General features: G+C 46.6%; 1 protein-coding gene across 2 annotated transcripts in view; it reads left to right on the top strand.

The window, feature by feature from the left end:
- The first annotated feature begins 2,850 nt into the window (after positions 1-2,850).
- kn (EBF transcription factor knot) overlaps positions 2,851-17,017 on the top strand; it is a 66,583-nt gene continuing 52,416 nt past the window's right edge. For both annotated transcript variants that reach the window (XM_046631908.2, XM_046631907.2), the window contains exons 1-3: positions 2,851-3,668; positions 10,986-11,139; positions 13,923-13,986. In XM_046631908.2, the coding sequence (XP_046487864.1) occupies positions 3,598-3,668; positions 10,986-11,139; positions 13,923-13,986 (289 nt within the window). In that variant the 5' untranslated portion in view covers positions 2,851-3,597. The remainder of the gene's footprint in view (positions 3,669-10,985; positions 11,140-13,922; positions 13,987-17,017) is intronic.

Below are 17,017 nucleotides of genomic sequence, written 5' to 3' on the forward strand. Positions count from 1 at the left end.
AAAAATAATTTGGTTTATGATAACGCGCCGCTCGCGACGGCTCCTCGATACCGCATTCGAGTTTTCGATCCATATGCTTACCATATACGGACGATACGTTCGCGGACGTATTCCCAGTTCAATAAATCCTGCAGCAATTTAACACTGCAGTTTTAAAACCATATTCGAGGTCTTCGCTCGCGTTATGTACCGAGAAAATTTTCATCTCCAAAAATGTCTTTTCATGGTTTTGGACATGGGAGGATATCCGCACTTCGGTTTAGAACCGCTGTGCAGATCAAGTCGCATCATCGAATTTCTTGAAAATACAAATCGCTCGGTGCCACGGCGAAATACCAGCACGAAATTAGCCGGAGCAGAACGCATTATCTCCACTTGATATACCCTCGCTGTCACCCCCGTACCACCCCGGAAAGAAGGGGGTGGTTCTCAGTCGATTTCCTCCGCGAAAAGAACGAATTGGGGGATGAAGTGGGCGATAAAACAGAGGAAAGTAGTCACGGGGAGAGCCACTGAAGACGAGGACCAGTTCGGCTCATTTTCCCTCCTAAATTCGCGATTGCTATACTTGCAGCCCCCGTCGGCCACCATAAATTTATTCAAACAAATTCTATAATTACTTTTTTCGAAAGAAACTAACTCGCTCCTCGTTCTCTCTCTCTTTCGAGATTTATGGACCGTGTCACTGCTCCTTTTCCACCGCCGCTTCCCCCACCCCCGATCCGCTTTCTTCTCTCTCTCTTAGCATTTTTATTCGACATAGCAATTACGTGTCCCACGGCATAAAATGAGCCGATATTTCACCTAACGGCGTGTCGCGTCTGCTTGAAGGACTTTCGTGGGGATGGCTTCGTAAATTCGATGTTCCAGCACCGCCGGACACGCCATATCGCTACGGCAGACCCGACGGTGTCTTAAGGCGCGGTTTCGCGCGGCAGGGTAATGAATGCGAGTGCGGCCTCGTGTTGGGGGTTGTTCGGTCCCAGAGCAGAGCCGTCCCCGGCGTCGCGAAAACTCCGATCCATCACTTAGCCCGTGTCTTATGCATAACGCAACATAACGTCGCGGGTAGCGCGGTACCGATGCTTCGACACGCGTGTTTGCGAATTATGGACGTGTACGTGGATATCCTTCCTTGAGGTTCCCCGATACTCACCTCGTAATTCTTTTTTCCCGGAAAAAAATTCGCCTCGACGAAGGATCGCTTGTGTTCCTATCGTTGCCCCCGACCGACCTGACAAGAAATTAAGAGAGGTCCCCACCGCGGCTAAGAGAGAACGACAGAAACCCGCAACCGCGTCACCGTCTGGCCGCGGACGTCGAGGATTCATCCGCTGGTCCTGAGGGAGAGATCAGCCAGTTCCCGGTACTTGATTGCGTCTTGCAAAAACTGGGCCAGATGCCGCTCCGAGCCGATCTTAGCAAAGTGAGGTGTCTACTTGCGATACGTGACGTAGATGATTCCAGATGTAAGACGGTCATTTCGGTCTAGGACAATTATTCGAAGAACGGATTAGATAGACTAGATCCTGTACACCGTGGGATGCCTGATGTAGCTGGTACGTCTTGAAGTTTGATAACTCTCGTAAATTGTGGATTACTCATATGATTGCGGTAAAGACTGTACCTCATATGGTCATACTTCAATATATTTTATTTCTTCCGTACAAGAACCTGTTCATGGATGCATTTTTTGAATAATGTTTCGAACCTTATGCCTCAAGGTTTAGTATGCATTTCTACTGTTCTCAATTTTGCTTTTTCGTTCTGGAAATATATCGTACTCACTTCTTTACTCGACCTAATTAAGCATGGGAAATTAAGATTCTTCGAAAAGCTAATCTCGAGATCGTTCTGCACGTTTATATAATCGACCTATTAAAAACGTAAATTCTGTATCTTACAAATTATCTGTGCAGAGTTCTGAAATAATTACTCGATCTGTTGTAGTAGTAAAAAGTAGAAGAAACCTCGGTGACAAACCGTGTGTGCCAACTTAGCTCACCATTGCCTTCGTTCGTAATACATCTAAAAAAAAGTTTGTTGCTATAGCTAGTGAACTTTTTGTTTTACAAGGGAAAATATGTGGATATATTAACTTTTATTCATTCGATTTCATCTTATGCTTCAACTTTTACAGTATAATACATTCGGTTAATTTGTTCTTAAAGAAATATTCAAAAATGAGACAATGGAATACAATTTTGTTAGAATGCTTCTTTACATATTTTCTTATTTTACATTATTTTACGAGCTTGAGAGGTGAAAATTATCACACAAAATGGTTCAATTATGAGATAGGTTGTTAAAATAATCAGCCAGTGCAATAACTTTATTTCCTGTCACTCCGTGAAATTCAGATACAAAATATATCCTTGATGATCAATTTTTACGTGAATTGGTTTCTACGCGTGATCGAAGGGAAAAATCAGATTCCAAATCATGGACCGTGAGAATGATTTTCAAAATTTGACTGAATCATCGGTCAGCGGGAAAGGACACACGATATCGGTCAAGCACGGGGTATCTAAGGGATGAACATCGACGACCAGCCCCAACGGTACGACGGCATCCGCCGTAATGACAGCCTCGTTGGTCTACCACCAGAGCGCCACCGTCCCCGCCATCCGGTTCGAGGCGGTTCCTCGGTCACGTGGTCGAAACGGGATTGGTGGATTCCCTAGGAAACGGTTGGCCAGCCAACGAGCGTCGGGGGTGGCAACACGGCCCGGCGTCCGGTTAGCACTCGGAGGGACGTGGTGTCGCTCGGATCCGCCCCCGGCCTCCCGACAAACCCTGAGGGAGTCAGGAGCACGCCGCTCGCCGGCTCCCTGACACATTCGACAAGCGGCGTCGTAACTGGAAGCAACGCGCGGCTAGGGACCTCCGGCTAGAACGAGACGAGGCCACGCGAGACGTCCTCTCGCGAGACACCGAGGCTCCAAAAACAACAACAACAACAACAACGACGACGACGTCAGGAGGAAAAAGAACGAGAACGAGAACCGCAAGGCGTGCGGGACTCGAAGCTCCTTAGGCCAGTGCGACTTTTCCGCCGGAAAGACGTATAACAAGTGATACAATTGTGACGTTTGTGATTTCTTCCGCGCTCCGAGAGGCACGTGGAAAAAGTGTCGCGACGATTGGACAGATGCAGATCAGAGTGAACAAGGCACCGTAGTGCGTTCGAGCTCAAGGTGCTCAGAGCTCGTTGGGTGCAGAGACATATCCTATTCGACGAATGTGCAGTGAGCGCGACTCCTCCGTTTTCGGTAGCCAGTAGTCGAGGTCGAGGCCAGTAGTCGAGGCGAGAAGCTGAGCGGCGGCGAATTGTTGCCCCAGGAGATAACGCACGGCATCACCACGCGGTCCGACGAGTGGTCCGGACTCCTGCCCAGCTCCACCATCGTGGGTGCTGGCGGGTCACCATGGCTCGGTCTTGGCGTTGGCGGCGGTGCGGGAGCCACGACTGGCGGCGGAAGTCCCGTCGAACTCGAGGGTCACTGGGGGCGGAAATTGTACGGGGCGAGCGTCGCCCCGCCGCCACCGCCGCCCCGTCATCACCCCAGGGCACCGATAGCCTTTCCTCTTCAGGACATGAGGCAGACCCTTAAGGAGGAACCGGTGCCCAGGGCTTGGTCGCAGCCTTCCATCGCCGACAATGGAACGTAAGTCGAATCATACCTGTCAATGCTGTACACGCGTTACTTGGGATATTAGAAGTCTGTTCTGTAATGTTGAACCGTCGCCCTTACGGTCAGGCATCTTTGAACTGCATGTCACCCGAGTGTTACAGTACGTGATGGATCCTCAACTTAGCGACTTTGAGCTGTGATCAATGTTTGATTCCGTGTATTTCACTGTCGATGACGTTACTGCACACGAAAATGGGGTTTCAAACCACCTGCAATACCATCGGTGTCATAGTTGTCAATTATTAAAATGAGTCTTGTTTCGTCGTAATCAGGTTCGTTCAATCGTTGAAAATAAACAAGACTAAAGACTGAGGAACAATTTGAACAGTCGCAGACCGAGCATTCAATGAAAAACAAACTCCGCGAGACATTATAAACAGATTATGTAAAACACGACTAGTAACACTGAACGAATACCGATGCGCTGAATCCTTTTAGGATCATTCTGAACGATGTGAGTTATCAGAGAATATGTATTACGGTCCTCCTGAATCCTTTATAAAGTCGAGCGCGTGAGAAGAACAGGCATTTTACACCCTGCCAAGTTCTTGGACGAATTAGATTTCCACCTACCATGGCATTCGGGATATTATTTCCTCGACCTAACAATAAGATAAGAATCTCTTTCGTTCCTCATCTCAAGCAGTGGTTATTCGGTCGCGATGGAGGTGGTGGCCCGATTTTGAGGGGCTAGGCCTATCCTGACTCTCACTACTGGCTTCCGTCGGACGGCGCCAGGGCTCGACTACTGCGGACGAATTTTTCTGTTGCGATATATGCCTAGGTATAATAATCGCGGGAATATGCGAAGAAGAGAAGGGGAGTCCAAAGACAATATTCGAATGCCATTGCAATTCTTGTGACAAATTTGGCGCGCGAGGCTAAACCCAGAACCAAGGGAGTAATGGTCACGGGGAAATGAAACATGCCGGTAATCCTCTTTAAACCGAATTAAGAGAGGTTAATCCTCTTACGTACCTACCCAAAACACGCCCCCCTGTTGCCTCTTTCCTCCGCAAAACGGGTCTTCCGGCCCTCGTCGAAGCCCGCAGAAGACGAAGAGGGTCGATTGGTTTTCGCTCCTCGTAAATTCCGCCACTCTTTTTGACTCGGAATCGGACACCTGCTACTCATTGACGGCTACGGGATTAATTGAAACCAGTCTTTGACGATCCTAGCTGGTCGCACGTACGCACATGCAGCGGGGAAAATATCGGAAGAACGCCGGAGCTTAATTCTGTAACGGATTTGTACGACGTGTAAACCGACGGTTTGCCGCGACGATGCTGCAGGGTCAAAGGTGCCAAAGCCAGCGACGACGGCGGCTAAGGTATACCGAAGCTTTTCGCTGGGGGTCGGACCTCTAATCCAATAGCGGTTCCCTTAACTAACCCTCCTCTTCCCGGCGTGTCACGACCCACGTAGCGAAATCAAGTTAATGTAATTGAGAATTTTACCGCCTTTTACAGGACCCGCGTTTTACCTTGTACCGACGGATTCCCTCTGCGGTTAGATCCACAAACGCTTTTCGCGGGAAAAAAACCACGTATATGCACGAGCAAAAAAACGTCCCTTCAAATATACTCAAAAATTTTGGGTTTATCAGCATTCTTGTACGAATATTTCTCGGTGCATCGGCAATCGCGATAAGAATAGCAGAGTCGCATCCGACGATGAAGTACAGAAATTACGCGCGGGGATTCACAGCCAGATGTGTAACGAATTGCTCATTATCTCGTCGGGCATTATTAATCGAGTCGTGGCTGCAGCCCGTAAACAGACTCCGGTGCATTCGTAGAACCGAGTCGTATAATAACTGCGGAATTCCGAGCTTCCATGACTGTACAGTGGCGGGGGCGTTTTCCCGTCTATTTATTGTTATTCTCAGAGTGCGCATAGGTGTTCCTCTGCACGGGTGTATAATCCGCGATATCCGCAACAATTTTACTCGCGTACCTATCCACTAAAATCCGCTCCGGAACGCTGCAGCAACCGACTGTGTAACCCGGTATTTCGGATATCTCCAACTGTATCCGAATATTACTAGCTATAACAAATTTATACGAATGGCTTATACGGGCTCTGAGCGTTCTGCGCCCACCACACCTACATATTTTATCACACCGCAAATTGTGATCATCCGCACAGACTAGGAATTAGCTCTCCGCGTCGCGGATCACGTGCGCGCAACGATTACCGGGAATTCGAAATTACGCGTTTATACTGCCGTTTGATTCTTCTCTCAGCATCTGAGACTCAAAATTTTCTACTTCCGTCTCCGAATGCTAATTGAAAATTTCAATCACTCGGAATGTGCTCAGGAGTAAAAATTAAATTGTCGATACGATCAGTTATTTTTTAACCTCTGGGTGTGATTTCGATTTTCTTAAACTACAGGAATAAAAATTAAAAAATAAAATCAACGTACCATGCATCCAATTGTCAGCCTGGCCGTGATGGACTTAAAGTTAGATTACATCCTGTTGTGGGTATAATGATTCGGGAATCGCGGGATACTGTCAGAAACGCCTCGAGCCAAAGGACACAACCTACATAACGTACGTAATCCGGCTGAATTATCGCGAATTTCGGGACAGGCGTGAATCAACCTCGTAATTAGTACCACTGTCCTTCCTCCCTTCCTTCCGCCATGACACATTCCCTCCTCTTTGCACCGCTCTTGACACTGTGTGAGTCTAATACCGTCGAGTTAGCTTGCCCTTGTATAATATATGGGTTATTCTCAGAATCGGAAACTGATCAACTCTTTGTGCATGGAGTCATAAATCGGCGTTATCCTGGGTTTTCAACTTACTTTGACAGTATGACATTTTTTTCTCCAAACTAAATAATTCCCTCAAAGAGCTTTCCCTTTAAAATTTACTCGAGCATTTGAATTGAGCGGTATTTTCTGAAACGGTCCATACATGTACTCGTATACCTACGTTTACTCATAAACGCGAGTGTATACATATACAATAATACGTATGCAAAGAAGAGTGAGCGAGGCTGATGGCAAACAACGGCGATAGGCACTCGATAACGCGCTCGACACGTCTATAACCATAACGGCCAGGGGGGAGGGGGGGGACTACGAGGGGGCGATGAGTACGACGATATACAGACGGTATGAAATGACGCGAAAAACAGCCATTTAATAGAGGGATATTGGCGAGAATTGACGGTGACCCCCCCCCCCGTTCATTCCTGACCCCCGCACCATCCTGTGGCCGATTATAATTATTCCGACGTGCTGCTAAATTGCCTCTATGTGCAACGGCTCTCCCTCTCTCTCTCTCTCTCTCTCTCTCTCTCTCTCTCGCTGTGTCGCCAACTACCTGCTTTTCTATGTGCACGGATGTATGTACAACCTGTACCGATACCTAGATACTCGCCAAGCACATGCGTGCCTGTAGAAACAGGTATAGGTCACTGTACAGTCCGCTCTGAAATAACGCCAACTACTACTTTGACTCGATGGTTCAAAGAAGTGAATTTTATGTCCGAAAAGTATGATCTAGAATGTCGTAGATACACGATGAATTTTTTTCAAAATAGAAACATAGTACATTTCAAATAATTAACATTACAAACTGAATATTACAATACTAGACACGCAGAAGTATGTTTAGAACAATCTCTCTATTCGGATTTCAAACGCGAGAATTCAAAAAAAAATAAATAAAACACGGTATTTCTTCTTTTTCTTCTGAGTGGTGGGACACCTCTTAATACGATCTTAGCAAATGGATAAAACTATAACAGTGTTAAAAAAAGATCAGTGATACATTTTTAAAATCGATTGAACGGAAGTGATACATGCATATTTGATTACACGTATACGGTCTCATCAAATTTTCCCTGCAAGATGCAAACTTGTATATCATTTATTCGGAAATCAGTACAGGTATGAACCCTATGTACGTGAGTGTAGTGCAGGTGCGCAGTGACAACTCGGGGTAGCGCTGAACTCGGGGTACATAGAGGTAGGAATTGGTGCATGGCAAACGGGGCAAAATAATCGGACATCGAGAGTTATGGGGCGCGAACCGGCGGCCGGTTAATCAGCCACCGATAATTATCGACACGGGCCGTACATCACCCCTCCTCGTATCCCCCGCCCCAGCCTGACACCCCCTAAAGGCCCACCCTGGATCACCATGCCGATAATACACCGGCGGACCGGACGTGACAAACGGACCTCCGATCCCGTCATTTATTTCACAAATCTACTGCAAAACTCGAGCTATTCATTTCCGGACGCCGCGTCTATTCGGATTGAGGAGGCTGCTTGGCCGAACGTCGATACCGTTTTATTAATTCTACTGAGAGATAGCTCCACGTTGAGTATTAGTCAAATAATTGTTTTCGAAAACTATGATCAAGACGTCAAAGATACAAGAATAGAATATACTCCAGTTATTTACAAAGGCTTAGACGACAGTGGTTCAGTTCAAATTGCTGCGAAATTGTTGAAAATCTCGTAGAATTTAATCGACTTTAATCAACGATGGCTCGTTTTGTCCAGAAGAGTAAAGTTTCTGTCAATTTTTCCTGAAACATATTTTTTATCGTCTCGGTATTTTTCAATATTTAATTTTACAATATTACACTGGTATTGATTGTGATCGGAAAATTGCAATGTTCAATTAAAATCTTTTACAGTAATTTTGTGGAGAACAGTGGTCTAAATAAAATTAGCTAACGTAAAGTAAAATCTGACAAATGGATTAGATTTTCAACCATTTGGAAGTGATTTGAAACGACGCATCGATATCCAAGCTTTTGTTTCTAACTCCTGTATTTTTGATGTTTGTATTTTCAAAGAGTTCTTCGTAGCTTACAAACATGAGTATTCTGACATAAATTCTCAGTATATGACTGAATATAACGAATAAATAATAATTATCGATTTCTTGATAACGAACTTCCGCACGGAAAAAAATACTTGATTTTCTCAAATCGCCGAAAAACCAAAAGAAAAGCAGAGCAACAATTGCTGAAACGATTTTCAGCATGATAATACGAGGCGAGCAGCGCGATTTGCGAATAATTTCTCATTCGCGGGGGTTTTTCCTACACAGAAGCGGGTGTTGCGCCTTCCCGGAGGTGGAGAGATGAGAGAGAGTTGAGTAAAGCATTTTAGACCAGGGCCAACCGACTCTTGTCACCTTTTTCCCGCAATTAAGCTACCCGGTTGAATATTTAACACTTTGCCAACACGAATCTACTCCGTTTATATACCTCGGTCTACAGGATTCGCGCTCTTTGCGAATTTCTCGCAGGCGTTGCGGATCCTGCGGGTAGTTCCAGAATATCGTACCCGTACGTTTACTCTTCTCGCTGACGTTGTTAACTCGTTTGCACGAATCTCTTTACGAATAAAAACCGCACCGGAATCACGCGGTGGTCTTGCAAATTTCATCACAACGATTTGCAGGATTCAAGACTCACGATCGGAGGGTGAAATTGAAAAACGGCTGTTATATCACCAGCGCTTTTTTCACTTTCGAAACCGCGCCTTGGGTTCTTCAATCGGAATTCCACGCGCTGAGGAAAAGGGGCGTGCAGCATGGCCGAGCTTACCGCAAATTCTCAAAATCACGAGGGACAGCCCATCACTCAACGTCCGTTCGCACGTGTATCGCACACACATAGGTATACATTATATACCGTAGGAGAAACTTGAAGCCGGGTTTCTAAGTTTTCGGGAAACACAATTGCAAAGAAAAGGGGAAGAGGCGAAAATTTTTTCATGTATACTCGTCTGACCGTAGAAATACGTGAAACATCCCTCGAAACATGGGATTTGCGGCAACAATTTTTCAACCTGTCAAAATATTCTGAACCCCTTGACGCCGTTCAGGTATTGACGTCTGCAGGTGATCGTACAGAGAACTTATCGTCTTAACTTCTACGCGGAACTTTCGGTTGTCCTTTTTTTCTTCTTTACCTTGAGCTTAAAATATCCGGCACGGGAACGTCGCACCTGGAAGTGAAATTATTTTCACCAATTTGTCGTTTTAATAGGCATAATTTACGCCGCGGAACAAAGGCATGTTTTACAGTACGGCTATCCGCGCTCACTCTTCACATACACCCAGCTATTTAAATTATGGCATAACGAAAATGATATCCGTCCAACGCGTCCATTTCATTAGTAAATTCCTCTGGGTGAAATAACTTCACACTGCCAATTAATCATGCCTATACGTAATTGCGACGTTCACACTCTACATAATGCGTTTTACGTACAGGTGTTTGCAGGTACGTAGATTACACCCGATGATCACCGGTGTACGAAGTTATTAAATGAAAGGTGTTAAAAAAAAAAGACGGGGGGCATTTTCTGTGGAAAGAAGCGAACAAACCGCCAGATCACTCCTCTTCATCCCCCCATAAAATTGATACAAAAACAATAAAATATATCGGGTATTAAATTGCGACGAAGTATAGGGCGCTTCGAGATGTGAAGCAACAACTCGATGCCTGACACGTCGGAATTCTGATTTACAAATCGTTGAACCGGCTCGACTACCCGCAGCTGGACGGATGAGCGATGATGGGGTTGAAGTGACTGACTGATTGCGTAAAGAGGGTGAACACGCGTTTAACGCCGCACTCAATTAATAATCCAGAGCCAACGTGGCTCTCCGGCTGTTTACGTACGTACAGCGATCTAAACATTCGGGTTCAGTCGAGGCACGTTGAGCGGTAACGTTTTGAAAACAACGCCACGTGCCAACTCTTCCAGCTCTCGATGATTTCAGATCGTAAAATTTTGAAAAGCTGATTTTTTATTACAAAAAATTTAGGCTTTACCTGCGGCGCGGTGACGAGTTCTAAATTTGAAACCGAAAGAGCGATCGAGTTCCACAGCGGATTCGAGCTAGCGATGCTGTATATAAGGATTACGGGCAATCCGGGCAAAGTTGGGACCCTGGCGCCATTGTCACGACACCGAATCCCGTGGCCGATAGTACAGTCGCTTTGGCTATTATATCGCGTAGCGAAGGGGTCTTTCCGTGCCATTACTCAAAGATGGTACTGGAGTCCGGCGGCCTAATCTCGGCACATGAGACCTTAATGGGATTTTAAGGCGTTGAGGCCACCTGCGCACTGCCCCATCCATGCTCGTTTGTCTTTCCTTTATACTTCCGTCGTTCTTCCCTCTCGACGGAGCCTCTGGATCCGCTTTCGCGTAGTATCTTGATCACTTTTCATTCATTTCGATGGAAGGAAAGTTGCCAGTGGCTATATCTGATCCGGCATCTCTGCGTCTTGTTACAGAGTCGGTGTCGGCAGAGCCCACTTCGAACACCAGCCACCAAGCAACCTCAGAAAGAGTAATTTTTTTCATTTTGTTATCGCGCTCTACGACCGGGCGGGACAGCCAATCGAAATTGAGAGGACGGCCTTCATCGGATTCGTCGAGAAGGATCAGGTAAGCTGAAATTAATTACACCGATTCCCTATCAGCTGTTGCTGCAATTGTGTCGTGGGTACACGGCATCAGGCGTAAGATAAACCGCGTTGAACGATATGCGAGGATGGGCAAAGACGGAGGACGAGGATAGTGCAAAACGATACGTTCGCCGACATGGCCGGCAGCCATGGTGTTTATTATTATTAACCACCGCTTCTAACAATAAGACAAAACGCCCAGAACGCGAAGGAACCTTTTTCAACGTGCAGGACGTATACTTGACTCTTCGCCATGACTCGACTTACACCACCGGAGTAAGCCTACTTTTCATCCTACTATGGTTCCTCTTGCGGTGAAGTTTGTAGATGCAGTTTAAACCGAACATTAGATAACGTACGCCGCTGTGTCGCCTTTATTTGTGAGATATATCTATCTGGACTTAAATAATATCAATGCTCATGGCCATGTGCTCCTCAGAAAAATAATGTACCTGGTATTTATGACTTCGCGGCGAAGGCAACTGACGTGCAAATTTAGATTAGTTCAAGCCTTGACAACGATACGTCATCGTGGAATTTTATTTAAAAAATTGTTATACATTCCGTTCGAAGCACATCGCTGTTGTTGGAAAGCCACCGTGAATTTATCTCAAATTCAATGTTGTATGATAATAACTGAGGAAATTGCTTCGGGCTACAGTATTTGAAAAAAAAATTTGAATCCAAATAATATACCGAGGTTTTCTTTACGGTGTATAAATAAATGCTCGTAATCCGCCCAGCACGATGCCTTGTGTATCCACTACCTGTTTATTGACTTTCCGTATTTGAGCATTGGTGAATAACGAATGACTTATACACCAGGCGTAATCTTTGATCAGCACAGCTCATCGTTGATCTATCGGGTGCTATTAAGTTGCGTGACCAATGAGAGGGACAGAGGGGAACTCGGTGGTGGAGTCAGTCGGTTGAGTGCCCTTCGTAAAATGTCGTAACGACAAGCCAGCCACTCGTGATCCAAAGCTGACTAATAAATATCCGCCTTTCATCCCTGCAATACAAGGCTTTCGTATATACGGTGGTGGTTATTATTGATGTACCGGCTTGGTGAAATCAAGCCGCAACCTGCGCGTTCGATACTCGTAATCGACACGCGTGCATACCGGTTGTTATTGTCCATTGATAGCCATCGGCAATCGTCCCCTCCGACACCTGTCCTTTCCATTTATCTATGGAACACCCTGGCCGAGGCGTCAGGATCATCTCCGTCTTCCTTACCCGGTGCAGCTCCAGGCATTCGTTTCAATTCGAGTCCCAGTCAGCCTCTGATATTTTCTCGTCCGAGATCTTGCGGGTGAATGAAAAGTCGGCTTTACGGTTCGGTGTGCAGGTCGTTTCTGATAAAATTTTTTGTGACAGACTTCTTAGAAAATCCCACTACGTAAATCAGTTATACTAAATTCTGCCTTTTAATTGCTGGGAATCGCGCAACTTCCAGTCAAACATGTTTTACGAGTTTGCACTTCACCTTCGAGTTCAAGACGAGACGTGCAGGGATCCTGCGTCTAAATATAAGACATCTCACAGCGTAAGCCGCGTACACGCATCTCCGGAAGTTCACCCTCAGAGGAGCAATAAGGGCCCGAAGTCTAGTCGAGAGTCGGTTCTATCTTTGGCGCTTTTTCTACGCACCAATCGCGACGGGTGTAAGAGGGGAGGATTGGTCGCTTCGAAAAATGTCCGAGTACGGCATTGTCGGAGTATCTTAACGAGCTCTCGACTCGCATCGACGTGTGAATCAACCCCCGAGACTCTCGAGCCTACTTAACTAATTACGGAAGTTGGTGTGCTCGCGTTTAACAACGGCAAAGCGCATTGGCGCTGAGCAGCAAGCTCGTAGTTATGCACGTGCGCTCGCAGTTGGCCTGTATAATTCACGGGTGGTAGACAGTTGCATCGCGTGGTATCCTATTAATTAGGGTCATGCACCGAGGGCATACATCAACCCCCGAGGTGGACGGCGAAGCGAGTATGAGCCGGGAGCCGGCGTCGCGAGCTATCATCCCCTATTTACATATTTTCGTCCGGTCCGCGCATCTCTTGGAATGAAATGGATATCGTGCACGCCGCTTGTAATTCACCTCGCAGAGCTGTAACTGCCATTCGAGAAATACTTGTATACTACTCGATCGGGGTATAAAAGTTTTTTGATATCTTACCCCCGCCCAACGTGCGTTACTTACCGCTGCACATGCAGCGGCGCGTCCAGGGTTGTTGAAAATGCATTAAGGACGCTCCGCTCCGTACAACGGCATATGGCACAATGCACGCGTGACTCGTCAGGAAGCCAGCGCATAGGGGATAATTATGCATCGCACGCCACGCGAGGATAGGTACGACCGCATACCCCGCGTGTATCTATATCTGTAACTATAACGTAACTATGCTCCAGCCAGAAGCTCTTATATACGCGTTCATCAAGGAATTAATAATTAGCGAGTGACGTTAGACGAGCGTAGTACACGTACAATGTCCCATACATACATCAAAATGCATTTAATTAAGTGCAGTCAGTGCTTCGAGGCGGGGCCACCCCCTCCTACTCCTGGCAAAGTAATCATCTTGATCTACTTGAAACCGCACGCTTCTTCGCTATCTTTGTAAAACCTTGCTACAACGGCACGGTTTATGCGTGCACTGTCAGGCCTTCGATATCACGGACAATATACTCGGGTTTTTATCCTCCTGCACTCCAGTCATGCATTGTCTTGCTGATAAATTATTCTCATCTTTTTGTTACAGGAAACCGAGGGACAGAAGACGAATAATGGGATCCAGTACCGGCTTCAGCTGCTCTACGCAAATGGTAAAGAAAACCACATTTTTATGCTGTTTTCATAGTTTGTGACTTCTATTCTGCTCATCGATTATGAACGATTAGGTATAGCAGAACTGTATCATAGATCCTTCATGCAATTACAAGATAGGTTTTCACATTTTGACAGTTCACATCTTCGAAACCATACTTTTCTTTTCTTTGTGACTCGTAGATCTGAGTTTCCAAGGTGTTATTTGATTCGTTTTGTTAAATTATCTCGATCACTTATCGGACGATCGATCCATCGGACTATACAAATTAATACATCGTCGCCTAAAGTTGTCACCTGAACCTGAACGGAAGAGTTGGGAGCTATCATCGAGTGTTGACGCCAAGATCAAGACGGGCCATCAACATTCCGCACGGACACCGGACGATCGGTCGCATATCTATGTATCTTATAGGCTCTAAAAAGCTCTCATCCTCTCTAACTTTCAACGACTCGGTCAGTCAGTCAGTCAGTCATTCCGACGGACAGAACCAGCCGCAACAGAGACATATTTTACGTCACCCCGCATCGGAGAAGGGTGTTGCGGTTTGATCGAGCAAAAAGGCACATTGCGACGTCCGTGCAGCAGAATAGCTCGCATTTTCGAACGAAATGCCTGCAGGTGAAGAATGACCACAAAATCCTCACGTTTGCGCATCGAAAATGTCCCGATTGACGCTAGCTGCCAGTAAGAATGATCGTAGCCGTGCTTGATCGGTTTCCCAAAATCCTGTCAAGAGCGTAGATAATTTGTTTTCACGCATGTCCGTTTCCATTTCGTATGGTTAGGTGGCTCTTGGTGTCTTGGTGGTCTGAAAATTACTCGCTATTGACTCGAGTTTCCGTTTGCAACGAACGCTGAAACATAAGTAGAATAAATCTTTTGCACTCCATACTCAGCGACCTCGAGTTTCTCGGGTCCGGATCGGCTTCATACCGAGTTCCGATCGATCAATGTGTGATTCTTGCAACGCAGGGGGGGATCGAGAGGCCTCCCCTCCATCTACGGTAACTAAAACGTGTAACCAACAGCGCGGACAAGAAACAACTGACTGTGTTGCAAAGATAGAAACGCGAAGGTGATCTGTTAGGTCCTGCGGCGCAGGACTCTCGGCCCCCGGTAGCCGTGGCTCTCCTTGTCCTAGTCCTTCGGGATCGGGACTCCGGGACTCCCGCGTGATCGCCTCGAGGTCCGATCCCTATTAGTTAATCACCTGTCAGAAGTTTAGCATAACTGGGCCCGTAATGCGCCGCCGGGAGTTGGGACGGCGTTCAAAAGTGATACTTTGGGAAAAACTCGACCGACCGCACCCTGCAGGACGATCGTGTACGCCGATCGGCTCGATCCTTAATCGGTTGCACTCCTGTTCGATCGTTGGTGCCTCATCTTTCTCCTCCTTTTTTATCACCGACTCCTTCTGTTTCTCTTTCTCTCGCTCACTCGTCTCGTCGGTCGACCGACTCTCCGGGGCCTCTCCGGGGGCAAAAACCATGCCCCGATATGGAGAGCCTCGGGGGTCGCCCGCCGGCTCCGTTCGATCCTCGCAGCATCGCTGATCCACGCTCGCTCCTTATTTATTATTTAATTATCGATTTATTGCTCGCCTGCCGCGATGGTGACGCGATGACGGACTCAGACACCTGACGCTTCTCAACCCACCGCCAATTTGTCTTCTCAGAGGCGATCGGACGTACGTGAATGAGACGCAAGGTGACGGTGGAAAAAAAAATCAAGGATTGGAAATAAAAAACGATCCACTGACCTCGATCATCGTAATATTAATCTACATCTCCACGGACTTCAATTTTACGACCTTGTATTATTCGTGTCGATTAAGCTAAACATACCGCATTCAAAAGATCTTGTATACAGCTGTTACATGGTGTACATTTTTTTAGTCCAACTTAGTTGATTTTTCAATCAATATTTGAAATTCATGACCCGTGTTAACCGATGATAAAATATATTGATGATCAAACTTGTTGCTCACCGACAATGCCGAAATCTGGAATGGATCTTCGGAATCAGTAGAACATAGAGTTTCATTCATTGGTTAAAGTGACTCTAGTGATCGGTTAGTGATTCTGGTACATAGCATCCCAGCGTTAAAAGTGGCTTCGATTAGACGCTGAGAACTTAATGCTCGAGAGAATGGGATATCTATAGAACGGTAGAAGAGCGCAGAGTAAACGTACCGAAGTGGGAAACTGTTGCTTAAACACTAACCGCGAAGGACAAACTTGTAGGCAAGTGCGAGTGTAAGCGCGGTGTATTCAGGCACTTGTCAGACTCTTTTCAACTATCTTCGGGTCCTCCTCCCTCCGGACACTGCACCAGGGAGTGAGAACTATATCCTCGGGACTTTCCGCTTCGCGCTATTCCATGAAACGAGTACCTATTCCGTGCTTATCTTCACAACCAATTTACGCCAACGTCACGCACGAGTCGAGACGGCGAAACACTCGCGGACTATCCGAAACGGCGTCTTGATATAAAAATGGCAATTTTTACTCCCTCACGCACGATTTGCTCATCGGACTAAAATACTTTCGAACGAACTTCAGAACTGCAGGATCAGTCTTGGTTTGCGGGTCGGAACTGCGTCGAGAGGAACGACAGCTGGGTGGAAGGGCAAGGGATCAGGCGCTTAAGGGTTACGACGGTTTTTCCGTGTAGCGGGGCTCCCGGATCTCGTATATGCCGCTTGTAAACCGGGAATCACGTCGGCAACAGAAAATTTCGGGGGTGTAGTTACGTAGTTACCCGTTCACAAGACTTCCCGTATCCCACCGCTGACACCAGAAAACAGACTCGGGCATAAAACGCTCGAATGTTCGCGTACCCGGATTCTTATTCTTCCTCACGTTGTACCGACTTGGGGTGAGTAATTTCGATGCAGCCCGACTACACTCGAAGCTTGGAATATACCGCGGTGTCCGTTAAACCCTCTGTAATCCCGATATAAGACTGGCGCCCCGTAGTCTGCACCCTCTGGACAGCATCCAGTTGTTCGCCGGTGTGCTTCGTAG

Source organism: Neodiprion pinetum, chromosome 6 (genome assembly GCF_021155775.2).
Source record: "Neodiprion pinetum isolate iyNeoPine1 chromosome 6, iyNeoPine1.2, whole genome shotgun sequence".
In the NCBI taxonomy this organism is placed as follows: Eukaryota; Metazoa; Arthropoda; class Insecta; order Hymenoptera; family Diprionidae; genus Neodiprion; species Neodiprion pinetum.